The 15,582-nt window shown below is 43.1% G+C and overlaps 1 protein-coding gene across 1 annotated transcript in view; it reads right to left on the bottom strand.

The window, feature by feature from the left end:
* The window catches only part of CARMIL2 (capping protein regulator and myosin 1 linker 2), a 54,482-nt gene that overhangs the window by 12,522 nt on the left and 26,378 nt on the right, over window positions 1–15,582 (bottom strand). The window contains exons 21-27 of the mRNA XM_089540800.1: window positions 14,896–15,071; window positions 14,000–14,068; window positions 13,056–13,149; window positions 12,730–12,825; window positions 12,230–12,352; window positions 6,191–6,257; window positions 3,217–3,488 (exon numbers count right to left, since the gene is read on the bottom strand). Coding sequence (XP_089396926.1) covers window positions 3,217–3,488; window positions 6,191–6,257; window positions 12,230–12,352; window positions 12,730–12,825; window positions 13,056–13,149; window positions 14,000–14,068; window positions 14,896–15,071 — 897 coding nt within the window. The remainder of the gene's footprint in view (window positions 1–3,216; window positions 3,489–6,190; window positions 6,258–12,229; window positions 12,353–12,729; window positions 12,826–13,055; window positions 13,150–13,999; window positions 14,069–14,895; window positions 15,072–15,582) is intronic.

Below are 15,582 nucleotides of genomic sequence, written 5' to 3'. Positions count from 1 at the left end.
GTGGGGGGAAAAACCCGCTGTCCACATGGTCCATTTCCAAGGCGGACCTAAGAAGCACGGGCCGATCTTGTCAAGCTGTGCTGCTGGATATTTGTTGTTGTTGCTATGTCCCCACCATACATGAACACTGCTGTACAAACACACAACCTGCGACCTCCAAGTACCTCCCAAGTCCACCCAGATGATATCCCATTGAAAGGCAGCCCCTTTGATCAGCCACACAGTTGCATGTGTGATGCTCCACTAGTACAGGCCATTGATGTACGAGTGATTCATTGGCAAAGCACAATCATAGAGGGGCCCCTCTTCACCCCATGCCCCCTTGTTGGACTGGCAGGTTTGTGTATGTTGTAATTACATCCATTGGTATTATCACACTTTCATTGCTTTGCTTTGCCTCACACTTGCACTCACATTGGGGTGTTTATATGCAGCAGCGAAGATATGCATTTTCCGCCTTGAGTTGGACTATCCCAGCTTCTTGGCGCCTCGGATTTTAGCCGCAGAGCACAGCTTCGGTCCAGTTTCCAGCCACTTTCAAGGCATGTGTCCTCTGAACCCCCCAGAATGGCTGGAAACTGCTTCATTTTGCCCAACTATTTCACCCCAGAATCACCATGAGGCCAACTTGAGGGCAGTTAACAACAACAACTGTGGAATTCCCTTCCAAGGAAAATTTAGATTGCCCACAAATACTTTTTAAAAAATGTAGATAGATTTTGGAGAAGCCACTGGCTGCTAAGGAAGAGTGACTTAACAGAAGGCTATTATATTTTTTTGTTGATGTGCTGGTCAATTGCTTTTAATTGAATAGTGATTCAATATTATATATTTTTAAATTATGTACTGTATTAGCATGATTGTTAGCCGACCTCAATCCAGGTTTTGGGAGAAAGGTGAGATAAAAATCAAATAAATAAATTAATCTAAATTACATTGTCTCTAAACTATGTAGGCTTTGTTTGGCTCTCATGAGCAACAGTTGTTCACAAATCTCCATCTCAATTAATGTGATGAACTGTGTATTGGACTATGACTCTGGAGATAAGGGTTTGATTCTCCGCTCGAGCATAAAAACTCACTGGGTGACCTTGGTCAGGTCACACTCTCTCATCCTCAAAGGGAGGCAAAGGCAAACCCTCTCTGAAGAAACTTGCCAAGAAAACCCTATGATACTGTCGCCATAAGTCAAACATGATTCAGAGGCACAACAACAAACAAAACAGCAACTTTGCTTGCTGTTTGCCGCCTCTGATAGTCATGAATTCAGTATGTGAAAAGTGAAAGTAACGAATATCTTTAATATGTGGATCATATGAATAGCACAAGTTGACTCATGTTCAACTTGTGGTCTACTAGGACTTCTAGATCCCTTTTACATGCAGTCTTGTTAAACCAGGTGTCCCCCATTCTATATCTACAGTCAGCCCTCCGTTTTCACAGGGAATCCGTTCCAGACTCCCCCGGCAAAAACAGAGGCTTGCCGATATTCAAGACCCATAGGCTTTAATGGGGTGCATGCCAGGTGTGCGACACGGGGGGGGGGGGGCAGTGAAAATAATGGAGGTTACCCCTCCGTGAATATTCAGGACCGCGGATCCCAATTGCCCAAGAACGGAGGGGTAACTGTATATTTCAACTTTATTTTGTCAAGTTCTCATGACAATTTTTATCAGTAAGTTATGTGACAAGGCTGATGTGTTACAAAAATAACAATCAGCGAAGAAAAGTGGTACTCTGGGTATTTCAGTCAGGGCTGGCAGAGTAAGTCAAGATCTCCATCCTTGTAAAAAGTGCCAGATGGCCAGAAAAGAGTAGCCAAAGTCTTATTTCTGAGCTAGTCCTCTCAGAAGCAAAAAGGAAATTTACTCCTGCCTTGGAATCTCCCATTTGCTGGGAGAAAGGCACGATAGAAATTAAATAAATGAATTCCCTCAGGCACTCAAGTCACCAAGAGGAACAGATTCATCATTCGAGAAAAGGAAGCAGGTGAAAGTACAAATCCAGTCCCTTCTGCTCCTCCATGCCATTCCCCTTGGAATTCCTTGCGAGTGCTCACTTGTATAAATATTAATTATCAAGCCATGATATCACACCTCCCACGCCATCACTGCCTGGTCCAACCTACATTTTAAAGATGTACAAGGATACGGTGAATAGCAATCAAACCTAATTCATAAGACCTGCACCACACGCAAAGGTCACTTTGTGTTGGCTACACTGTTTATCATTTTTTAAATCAAAAGTAGTGGCAAAAAATAAAAAGGCCTTCAAGCCTGACTCTTCAAAGGCTATGGTTTCTGAGAAAAATAAAATAAAGATCACCTTTTCAGGGCCTCAAATCTTAACTTTCCACCTAACATCTTCTGAGACGTTATATTGCTATATGCACAGGTAAATACTGTTCATGAAATACACCCCACATGTACCCTCCCTGCTGGAAACAAACACTGATTTCCATCTAATCCTCAAATATACAGCTTGGTTGCACCACAAAGTGCTTTTTCTTGTCTTACTTCCCAATATAGTCATGAGGTTCAACGATAATTCCATAAATGGACCGTTTCCTGATGAAATGCCATCTCCTGGAGCTAATCCCATCTTCCACCTTCACCTGGGAAACAAATCAAATACCCCCAAATGTCCAACAATCAAAGGCCTCGCTTGGTAGGGATTATGCCACGAGATCCTCGGGATAAATAAGCAGTGAAAATGAAGCGAACAAATGGATAAACAAACAAACAAACCCATCACTTTTCATCAAAAGGCAAATAGATAGCCCAGGCACCAGGGTGCAAGTTACAAATCCTCACAAATGCTTGAATGATGAGAAATATATACAAGAAAGCCAAGGCATGCATGTAGAGGGAATTGGCACAGTAGATTGTAGCGATTTTTCCTCCCCAGATTAGGCACCCCTAGGAATTCCCTCCCCTTCCATCCCCCAACACTCAGAAAATAAACACAGGCAGCCCAGATCTGCTTCCAGCTCCTCCAAATGCTGCATCTACTCATACATAAACAGCCTTGTCCTGTACGCAGTGGTGGCCGGTGCCCAGCTGACAAGTGCATGATCGAACAGCTGCTGCCCTGTTGGTTTCATCTTCCAGGGCTACAATAAACACCCACTAAGGCATTTTGCCCATCACACACACACATACACACGCCTGGTGCATCTGCAGAAAGGACTGGCACAAAGGCCAAGGGATGCCTTACCTTGGGCCTGCTGGGAGGCTGCCTGTTCCTGCGGTTGGGCCTGGGCCTGTCTCGGGTGTAATGCTCCAATTTCTCTCCCGCAGTCGGCAGGTCCATAAGGGATTCCTGGGATGCAGGCTCTGTGCAAGGAAGCAGCCTGCTCCCAGCCTCAGCATCCTTTGTGGAGGCAGGGCGTGACTTTGCGGAGGAGGCACAGCTGAGTGACAGCTCAGCCTGGGGAGCCCCAATCTTGTTATCTTCTGCCTCTACCTTCACATCAAGGTCCAAAAGACCTGGAAAGGAGGAGGGGGGTAGCAGGGGTGGGAGGAGGGAGAAAGAGGAGGATGCAGGAGGAGGAGGAGGAGAAGGGAGAGAGAAGATGCTCAGCGTTGCCAGGCGGACAGCAGGCTCCCACTGTGCAGCACAGCAGCCTCTCCTGTCACACAGGCAGATCTCTTACATACCAGGCGACTCAACTGACAAGGCCGACTTGGCTACTGCTGTTCATGGGCTCCTGGTCCACCAATGGGAAAAACCAAACTTGCCTCAGGAAGGATGAGGAGGAGCAGGAGCTGGTTGTGCATCCGCTGGCTGGGACTGATTTGGTGGGTCTTGCGCAGCACAGGACTCCTACTCTCAGCACCCACTGGCATCCACATATATATATATATATATACACACACACACACACACCAGGTGAAGAGCTGCCGGGGTGTTATTTCCTGGCCAGCTCTTGCTTTTAGGAACTGGAGCTGGGGTGACGACAGATTTATTTCATTTTCTACTCTGGAAAATGAAAATGACACGGGTGGGTGGTTCTGTGCAGAGCCTGGAAATCTGGTCATGTGGGTGTCTGCTTTTGTGCAAGGCGATGGTGGTGAAAGCAGGATTCCAACCGATCTCCTCTGGCTTCTCTTTTGCAAAGGAACCAAGCAAATATGTGCTTTGACTCCTTGAATCCAGCCACCCACTCACACAGGCAAGAGACAGTTCTTACAATACCACGTTCTGCATTGTATATTCAATCACTCCCCACTCACCTCTTCTTACGGCTTCAGTTACTCAGTCCCATGCGGCATGTGGAGTCCAGATCTTGCCTTCCTTTTTAGCTGCCACCTCCATTCCAGTCACTAGAGTACCTTTCCCTAGATCCCACCCACTCCTCATAAGAAAGCAGCAAGCAGCTTAAAATGTCAGGGTCAGACCACCTGTTCATCTCATCTAATACTGTGATACTGGCTTTCCAAGATTTCAGATAGGTATGGCACACAACACACACACACATGTTACTCTTAACAGGAGATGGCAGGGTTTGAACCTGGGCCCTTATGAATAAGTATATGTTTGCATCCCATATTTTTTCTTAATTTCTAAACAAATAAAGGATGAAGTCAGAAGTTGATATTGTCTATGTTGGTCCAAAACACACTGAAGAAATAGTTCAGTTTTTGAGACTGCTTTAGCTACCTTGGCTCAGTGGTGGGAAATCCTGTGAATTGTAGTTCATTGTGGCACCAGAGCTTTCTGACAGAGAAGGCTGAATGTCCCACAAAACTATAGTTTCCAGGATTCCCTAGCATTGAGCCAGGGCAGTTAAAGCAGTCTCAGACTTGATTATTTCTGCAGTGTGTTTTGGACCATAATCTATGGAGAAGAAGGAGGTTCTTTATTGCAAAACTGGCCATGGAAAAACTAAGAGGCAAGAGTGGATTTGTATCACTTATTCCAGATGTGCTCAGGCACCCTTTGGGAACCACTAGTACACAGAGACCAGTGATTTTAGTTTGTGCATTTGTATGTTGTGTGTGCCTTCAAGTCATTTCCAATTTATGGTGAACCTATCATGGGGCTTTCTGGGTAAGATTTGTTCAAAGTCAGTTTGCCTTTGCCTTACCCTGAGGCTGAGAAGCTCATGGACATCCTGTGGTTTTGAAGGCTGAGCAGGAATTTGAACCCTGATCCAGAGTCCTAATTCAATGCTCAAACAACTACACCCTGCTGGTCCTGATTTTAGTTTAGGGTGTCCAAACATATTCTACAACTGATGTACACAGAATTATGTAAGCAAACAGGACTTCCAAGGGGGCATTGGAATCAATGAATCAGTCAATCGAGCAAGTTCTGAGATAGATGTATACAGGAATGAAAGAACATTGGCCAACATCCAGAGAGAACTAGTCAACTCAAGCCCCACTGAAGTTAGTCATGATTCATTTATGACTCCATGAATTTCAGTAGTTTTTGTGTTACAATGGCCCTGTACAGATGGGCCCTTTGCGGCGTGTCCACGACGTGGTAGGGTTGCCTTGGGGCGGTGCGTGCACACACCCCGCAACCCTAGCACATCGTGCACGTGCGCCATTATGCAGCGCCATACAAACAGCGCATGTAACGATGACAACGCAGCTGTACCACCTCTAAACGGTGCTGCACAGCTGCGACGTAACTGCGCCGTCTCTGGCGCTTTGTGGAGCCACAAAAAGGAGCCGCTTTTTGGAGCTCCTTTTCTGCTGCGCAGCAGTGCCGCACAATTTGTATGCTGAGGTGTTCCTGCGCAGCAAAGAGAGGCGCCTCCCTGGCACCTCTTTCTGGCAGTCTGTACCCTGCCTTAGTTCCTTTGGATTTGATTCAAAACATTTCGGCACAATACACAAACTGTATACTCAACAGGTAGGCAAATCCAATCCTAACTCTTTGACACTAGTTCCCAAATGACAATGTTTACTTTAAAGCATGTTTGTCATATTCTGATTTTTAAAGAATTGTTTCAGCTAAAAAACTTTCCAGCCTTGTAGATTTTAGAACGGGAGCAGTGTGGTTTAGGTCAGAAATACACAGAATCATAGAGTTGGAAGGGAAAAATCACAGAATAGAACCCTGTGGCACCCCACTGGTCACTTCTTTCCAAGATAAAGAGGAGCCATTGCTGAGCACCCTTTGGGTTCAGCCAGTCAATCAATTGCAAATCCACATGTTAGATATAGTAAAGCCTTACTGTTTCGATCAGGTGTCAGCAGCATGTTCACAGAGTTACTGGGTTTCCATTGTACAGCCATCTTATACTTAAAGAGAGAGGAAACAATACTTCAAATCACAATGGAGCTGTATGAATTCAAAGACAAGTACAAGGCCGAAGCAGCCCTCTGGGAAAAGACCACAAAGTAGGGTCTTTGCAGAGAGAAGTATGCCTGGCTGCTTCTTTGCTTAGACCTCACACCTGGGATCCATCTCCACTCCTTTTAAAACATTTTTGGACAGTATATTCATATGGAAGTAGTGCTGATGAAGGAACCTATCTTACATCTCACTTCATCCAGAGAGGGTCTCATTCGACTATTAAGAGATGGATGAACAGAGCAACCCATTACAATAGGGTAGGAATCATGCAGTTCTCTAGATATTCTTGGATTGCAACTCCCAGCATTCCTCACCATTGGCTGTACTGGCTAGTCCTGCTAGGAACTGGTAGTCCAACAATATCTGGAACTCTACACAATTCCTGCACGTCCTTGACAACCTTATCCTGATTTTATACCACCTGTCAGAGCTTCTCTGAAAATGTCCCCAAATTACAGTTCAGTGAGACACTGAAAACTCTACTCTGAAGGTTAATTACTACTTGCTCTCAGAAAACTATAGCTCCCAGGGTTTCCTGGAGGAAACAACTATGGAATTATTTTAAATCTGTGGTCAATATATGCCCTTGTTGTTGTTGTTGTTGTTGTTGTGTACTTTCAAGTCGTTTCTGACTTAGGGTGACTCTAAGGTTTCCTGGGTTTTCTTATGGTTGTTTATGTATATGCTGTAAACCGCTTTGATTTTTAGAAAAGCGGTATATAAATAAAAACTTTATTTATATTATTATTTATTATTCTTGGCAAGATTTGTTCAAAAGGGTTTTTGCCTTTGGCTCCCTCTGAGGCTGAGAGTGTGTGACTTACCCAAGGTCACCCAGTGGGTTTTGAAGGCTGAGTTGGAATTTGAACCCTGATCTCCACAGCCATAGTCTAGTGCTCAAACCACTACTGGCTTCCTACTCCACTCCACCCCACTCCACTCTGCCCTTAAGCAATATCCAAAAACAGAGGCAGATATTTATATGGAACTGAGCTGCTTAAGCAGAGTAAACCTCTACTATTCCTGAAAGAAAACATAAATGGCAAGGTCTAACAGTTCCATTTGTTCTATTGAACCAAGTTGGTAAGCCTAATTTTATAAATGTCAACAACAGATCAGAAGCAATTTTCACTGCTGCTCTTTCAAAAGTCTTGTCAGATGAAGGCAATGTCATAGCAAGAAAGCCACTATGCCCAGCAGTATAACGCAGTGCTCAGACATGAAATGAATTTCAGAAAACAGCCTGGATATAAATTCCATTATTCCCTCTAAAGGCGGTTTCCCCATCCTTGGTCCCTACCGGATGTTTTGGCATAAACTCCCATCAATATCATGCCTCCCCCAAATGTGGATATTTCTGGATGTTTTGGCCGATCGGCTGCATGAAACATTTGTCTGAGTTGATGGACTTCCAGAAGTCTCTGAGTAGCAGTTAGAAAGGGTTTTGGGTACCCAAGAAAGGTACTGATTCGACAGACAACACGGCTATATCTTTAAATTCTAATAAAGTATTTATACACCATATCCATTGTGAACACCATCTGCTAAAAGAGATACTGTACTCAGCCTGACTTTTGACACCTATAGTGAGAAAGTAGGATAATAACATGTTAAATAAATGGAAAGAGAAATATCGAGGAAGCACAGTAACAGAACTCCTCTTTTGGATCAGGCTTGTTTATGCAAGGTGACCAACTTTCTTCCTGGCACTCACCAGCGTGTCTTCAATGGTAGTTAATTCTTTCAAAGCCTTGTCAGTGATACCATGGGCCATAGCCTCAGTGACTGACAGTTGGATCTCCCTATAGAAGTAAAGGGATAAAGCATGACTGTTATCCCACAGCAGCGCAAGGTAGCAATCACTGTAGGGTTCCCATTGTCAATGGAGACTTTGATGCTGGTAAGCTGGCTAGTAAAAAGTGGGGAAGATGGAAGGCAAGAAGCCAAGCTCAGGGCTATCATATCATCTCTTAACCATCTCTTCTCCAAGCTAAACATACCCAGCTTCCTTAGCCTCTTCCCATAAGGCATGGTTTCCACACCCTTCACCATTTTGATCACCCTCCTCTGGATATGCTCCAGTTTGTCAACATCCCTTTTGAATGCCCAGAACTGGACACAATATTCCAGGTGAGAACTGACCAAATGCAAACAGAGTGGCACTATTACTTCCCTTGATCTAGACACTATACTTCTATTGATGCAGCCTAGAATCACATTGGCTTTTTAGCTGCCATATCACACTGTTGACTCATGTTCAACTTGTGGTCTATTAGGACTCCTATATCACATTCATATGTAGTTTTGTTAAGCCAGATGTCTGCCATTCTATATCTATATCTGTCACTTATCATACTTGTGCAGAAATGGGGTGGTAGCACGATTGGCCACTTATTGACGGGTTTTCCTGTCAATGAAAAGATGCCCTCTAAGAATGCTTCAGAGGCAGAGAAGCAATGGGTCAGGTTGCTGCAACTGCAGTTTCGAATCTGCATGTGATAAAATCCTCAGACTGTCCAGTCAGATATTTCTTGGGAAGCCCTCTTATAGGATGTGAAGGCAAGAGTCCTTGTTTGTCACCCTGGCAACTCAGACTCCTCTGAACCTGCAAGTTCCAGTTAGAAGTCGTGTTTTGTTGTTGTTGTTATATTAATTTGCCTGACTCCATTTTAAAGCCATTCAAGTCTACAGCCATTGCTGTATCTCACAGCATCAAAATCTACACATTACTTGCCCACTGTGTAAAGAGGTGCTGCCTCTTGTCTGTTTTGAATGAACCACGAATCAATTTCACTGGGTGACCTTGACTTCTAATATTATGGGAGGAAAAACTCTTCTTTCCTCCATTCATTATTTTGTAAAGGCATACGATGCTCTGTGTGTGTGTGTGTGTGTGTGTGTGTGTGTGTAGAATTTAGTGTCCACATGCTAGTAATGTATGAGTTCAAAGCCCTAGTGGATGTGGCCAGCATACCTACACATGCACTTGAAATACATTGACACAAACAGTAATATACATCAGCACATTTTAACCTGTGCAGACAGCCCCATATTCATCCCTCCAAAAGATTATCAGGGCTATGCAAGTCAAAATATTTTAGAAAGCAGAATATAGAAGAATGGAATATGGTCATATAATACATTTAATGAAAATTTGAAAATTATGAGTTAGATAAAATATTAGCAATAAGAAACAAAATGAAGACAGAATTGCTTTTTCAAGAGCATGCTGAGAGTTCTTGTTCAGTGACAGAATCCCATTGACATGCTCAGATCCTCTCCAAACTATGGTCCCAAACTTGGGAACAGGGAATGCCTGTTACATCACTTTAAGTCTTTGGTGTGGATATGCCCTAGGAGCACAGACAGCTGTCAAAAGCTGTATATGCAGAGAAGAGACTTACATGTAGGCAGAGAAGAGGTCTTATCTGCCACAGCATTGGAGAAAATTCTCTTGGCCCGTACACCAGACAAAATGAGAATCTTACAGATAAAATTTGAAATTGCTGAACAATAGTACAGTCACACAAACCCCAAAATGACAGTACAATGAATGTCATCTCTCCTCTACATGTCTCTCTGCTGAGACACTGCACACCAGACAAGCTGAAGACTCAAGGAGAAATGCAGCCTGCAGCAAAGCGTTCTCCTTCAGCTGCTTCCAACCCAAACAAGCAATTTGGTTTGACTTGAAGACACAGATTAAGTCTGTCATTCACTCACTCACATGAGCTTGCCATTCATGTCTGTCAGCAACTGGTCCAGGACAGTCTTCTCTGGCAGGTTGCAGATCAGATGGTCCCCAAAGTCAGCTTTCTGCAGGATTTGGGGGCAAAGGCTCCACATGGCATCTAATTTCGCTTGCATGATGGACTACAAAGAAAACACAAGCTGTGTTGGCTCTAGAAAGACACTCCCTGAGTAGCCCTACCTCCTCTTCATTGTTGCTGCTGCTACTATCCATTTACTTGCTCTGTCTTTCAGTGCCCAATTCACACCACTGCTAAGAGGGATGCCACACTGGCCCTTTTCCTTGCTCTACTCACTGCTTACAATCTTAGAGAGGGCTGGTGAAGACCAGAGTCCCTGGCATAGCCAGGTGACTGTAGGACAGAAGTTGGAATCATGCAGCCCCCCAGATGGTTTTGGATTGCACCTCCCAGCACTCTTCTCTATTGGCAGTGCTGGCTAGGGCTGCTGGGAGTTACAATAATCTAGAGGACTACCTTATTTCCAACACTGTTCTAACAGCTGGCAATGGACACCCATTTTTGAAGCCTATTGGCATGGGTGAATGCCAATGATGCTAACCTTTGTCAGCCCTGAGTCTAGCCAATGGACAGGAATGCCAGGGGGAGAATTCAAATCTCCTATTTGTCTTATAACACTGCACTAGTTGCACTAGCTCCAGAATTCGAAACCCAACTCAGCCATGGAAATCCACTGGGTGACCCTTGGGCAAGTAACCCTCAGCATTAGAGGAAAACAATGGGAAACCCTCTTTGAACATTTGTTACCAAGAAAACCTTATAGTAAGTCAAAGACAACTTGAAGGGAGACAACAAAAACAAACAAACAAAACTGCAGCACTACTGTAACATGTACTGGAGGTCATTTAGTGCAGGAGAGAGAATAGGCAAAAGTCACTTATTAAAAATAGCAATATTAATAAATTATGGCCATTAAGCATTTGCCTACAGTTCTATTACTTACTCAGTTTTAAGGTCATGGTCAGGGTGTTCATGACCTGCAGAGCCTCACCACTTACCAAGATGAGCTTTCAAGAACAAAGGACCTCGTGGATCCCCTAGACACATTTTGGGCTTAGTCCTTCCACAATAAGGATATTAAAAATAAATAAATAAATAAATGCATAGTATCTATAGTTTCTGGCAATAGATTTCATGGCTGCAACCCATTTCATGTGATGTAAGTAGGCTTCAGCCCATGAGAGCTTATGTCAAATAAAATCTATTAGTCTTTAAGGTGTTGTTTGTTTGTTGTGACAAGCTACCCCCAGGACATAGCTATCTCTTGCAGAATATCTGGGGATGTATCAATTTCAATGCTTTTATGACACAAGATTGCAAATCTGGTTCATAGGAAAGTGCCCAATACTGAGTCAGAACATCTGTCCACAGTCCAAGTGTGGCCAGAAGCTCTCCAAAACCTCTGGTAGCAGAGAAAGGTCCTTGTCCTCACCCACTATTTGTTGACTACAGAATCCTGTCCTACCTGCATTTCCCTCCAACAGGTCTGAGAGACTTCTTCAATGAGGTTTTCAATTTTTTGTTGAATGTTGATATTCTGGTGGGGACTACTTCCAGCTTCATACAAAATGGGCAAAATCTGGTGAAAGGGAGAGCCCCCAAAGGACATTTCACAGTTCAGTCATCAACCAGACAAACTCAATCTATAATTCAAATCCAAAATCTATATTGTTTTAGAATGCTCATTTGATTTCTCTTTCTATCACATCAACATTCTCACAGCACATGCATCATAGCACATGCATCCTAGAGTTATGTACAAGAACAATCCAACTGCAAAAAAGAATGCAGAGTTCAGGGAGATGGTGGTTCACTTCAGAAACTCCGCAGGTAATGGTGGGGAAAACCAAAAACACTTTTGGTTTTAAATCTCTTTGCTCTGTTAAAAGTAAACTTAGTTCAGGTTCAGAGGGGTCCAGATAAATCAAGAGCACTTCCATAGAAATAAATTAAAATGAATGCCCATTAAAAAAAACACACCAGAGTCCTGTGTCTGAATACAATCTTAGTCAGAACATACTTACTTTTGGCAAATATTGCGTGGTTTGCAGCACTGATATAAGTAAACATACTCAAGTGAAAAGTGAAATTATTAGCTGACATAATTGAGTAACTAACTCATATGAATATGAAAGAAGAAAACTCACATCAGCTGAGAAACCATCCTTGATGATTTCCTCTGCACACAAGATATCAGCTTTAACATCCACATCTTGGACAGAGTTCAGCCCCTTGGTATACCTCTGCAGAGACTGGGAAGTATCTGCTGCCTATCACAGAAAGAGGTAGAAATGGGATGGAATTCCCAATGATTTCAGCCTGAACTCACTGAAGGAGATCCTTTTGTAGCACAAACCCTGGCCGGAGTGGGCTTTAGAAGGATGGGAATGAGCCTGGGATAATACCAAGTGGAATGAATGGGAATTTCCCATAGGATGGATCTATCCTTAGGACAACAATGCTTAATTCCTGATTTAGAGGATGCATTTTGCCCTTCCATCCTCTCCAGTGTGTCTCCTTGGAAGAGGCAGGTAGACAAGATGGTGGAAATGGATGGGTACCAAATCCACAACCATCAGCACCAAAACCAAATTAATATATTCCGCATACTTCACCATGAGCAACAAAGATACCCAGATGTCCTCACCTGTTCAGAAGTGTTGGGTGTAGAGTTTGATGGTAGGTGATATCTCTCCTTGACCAGCGTCTCTTTAATCTGATTCCTCGCAAGGTAAGATTGTATCTGCAAGCACCCAAAATAGACACAGCTTTGCAAAATTCCCACTTCCATCACCACCAAAAGAAAAGGGTTGCAATGATTTGGCCAGAAACAAATTAACACATACTTGGCATGTACCAGCATGTGCACCATACTTTCATGCATGCTGAATAGGTCTCTTGGCCAAAGCCCAATGGCTCAGTAAAAAAGCTTTTCTCAAATGATTGTCCCTTCCCAACCCACCCTTCTCATACCTTGTGCACAACCTCCTCCATTTTCTCTGGATGGCTTCGGCAAGCCTGGGTCACATCACTCATTGGCAATGGCATCACCTTTAGAGTAAAATTCCTGTGGAACAGGCATTGCTTCCATGAAACAGTTTGCAGCTACAGTAGTTTCTTCAGGCCACTCCACATGAAAGAAGTATGTTTGCTTCTCTCATGAAACTATATATGCCCAGTTAATGGGCCATTTTTCTCCCTGTTGAGAGTGGTATGTAGCAAATAATTATTGCATATGAAGCAGCTTTGGCAGCGCCAGTGCAAGCACAGCACATTTTTGTGATAATAATGCTTTATGCCTAATACTGGGTTCAGAGGAAATAATTTTCCAGGTATCAAGGGTGAAAAGGAACTGAGATAGAAATCCTAGAAATCTCTACCTTTTACACACAGACATACACATTTATAGCACACACACTTCTTTCCCTCAAATTTGAGAACTTTACTACAGGTATTGTTATTGCTGTGTGCCTTCAAGTTGTTTCTGACATATGGCGACCCTAAAATGAACCTATTACGGGTTTTATTAGCAAAATTTGTTCAGAGGGATTTGCTTTTCCACTGAGGCTGAATGTGATTTGCCAAAGTGAGTTTCCACAGCTGCACAAGGACTGAACCCTGGTCTCCAGAATCACAGTCCAGTGCTCAAACCACATACACCATGCTGGCTCATACTACAAGTATACCTCAGTTCATGAAGTATAAATGTTCCTGGGTACCAGAGGTAGAAATAACATGGAAAAATATGGATAGATTCCTACATCACAAAACCCTCCACTCAGTTCTACATGTTGCAGCAAACTTCTTATTCAAAACTATTACTATGGACATGTGAAACCTATTGTTTCCCAGGTCAAGCTTTATTGCATTGTTTACTGCAGGCACACTGCTGCAACCCAAAGTAATGAAGTACTTACCTCTCCAAAGCGTGTGTAAAATCAAGAAATCCACACAATGTTGTGTTATTCCGGTCCCAAATTAAAGTCCTGAGAACACATGAGAAAAAAGGATTCATCAGTCAAAGTATATCAGTTCTGTTACATAGACAGTAAGTATTTCTATGTCAATGCTAAGCAATGTGTATCTCCCAGGTCAAGAATCCCTCCAAATGTCCTCTGTGGAGCACAGCAATATTTTTGCAATGGTTTTGGCTACCCCACACTATTTTAGGCCCAGGACACACCTTTTTCTAAAACAGGATACAATTCCCAGTTACTAGAAAGGGATTTTCCTGGGTCTAAAATGGTCCATGGGAGCCCCAAAAACATGATGATATAGAGCAGGTGTTTTATTTGTTTTTGCAAGTGAGGCAGTGGGGGTTGTGGCTCTGCAAGGTCTCCTGAAGGGTCCAACCTGGTGCATGTAATCTTTATTTTTCATTGGTTATACTTGAATCTTGCCTTTTAATGACAAAGGAATTTTAGAAATCAAAATGTCCCAGTTTCTCCCTGCTCTCCCCACTTTCCTCCTTTGTTCTCAGTTTACTTTAATTGAAGCAGATTGACTTCAGAGTGCAAAAACAGTTTGCGCTCTATTAACTCAGCACTTGAGTAGTTTCATGCAAAAGCGATCTACTGCAGCTTCTCCTACTTTGTCTGCTCTTCTATGTTAATAACTTTTGCCATCTTGACCACATGCTGATGTTGCTTGGCTACATGTATCTCGGTTTTCATCTGTGACATTTTTGAGAATATTGGAGCCCTTTTGAGCAGTATCCCATTAATTTTAGAGTGAAATGTGTAGGCCAGGTACTCCTTCCCTCCAAAAAAGAAAAAGACAAGTGATTAAGAGGAAATAAATAAGGCCTACACACCTCAGTGTTGTGTTTACTGACAAAGCCTTTGCTAGTATCTTAGCGCCCAAGTCTCCCATAGCATTGCCACTGATGTCCAGCATAGCAAGGCAACTGCTCTTGCTTCCCAAGCCATCTAGAAGGATGCCAGTTCCCAGTTTCAGGCGAGAATCTGCCACCGATATAGATTCAACAGACTGAAACAAAATCAGGAGAGAACGTAGTGAGGATTTCCGCATGCCAACCATAATCTCAGTCATTCGCAGAGGGTATGGAACACAGACACACAGCGCTAAAGCTGAGACACAGAAACTCTGGAAGGATCACCAGGATATTATCAGTGCCAATTGGGATGTGCCACTGAGCTACAGAAAACATTATTTTTCAGTTAACTGTGGTATTTCATATTGCCCAATTGTAGTGGGCCCTTGGTACTTGCTGGGGTTTTGTTCCTGGACCCCTGTGGATACCAACATCTGTGGATGCTCAAGTCCCATTATATTTATACAATGGTATAGTAAAATGGTGTTGCTTATATAAAATGACAAAATCAAGGTTTATTGGAATTATATATAATTCATGGTTTAATCCATTAATCCAGAATTCATGGATTGATAGGGCCAACAGTATAGCACATTTAACTGTTCTGACTCCATCCTACGGAAGCTGGCGATTTGTAATTTTGTGAGGTACTGTATATACTCAACT

Source organism: Sceloporus occidentalis, unplaced genomic scaffold (assembly GCF_023333645.1).
Source record: "Sceloporus occidentalis isolate IW3139 unplaced genomic scaffold, rSceOcc1.0.p SCAF_10, whole genome shotgun sequence".
Taxonomy (NCBI): domain Eukaryota; kingdom Metazoa; phylum Chordata; class Lepidosauria; order Squamata; family Phrynosomatidae; genus Sceloporus; species Sceloporus occidentalis.
This window is presented reverse-complemented; position numbering and strand designations above follow the sequence as displayed.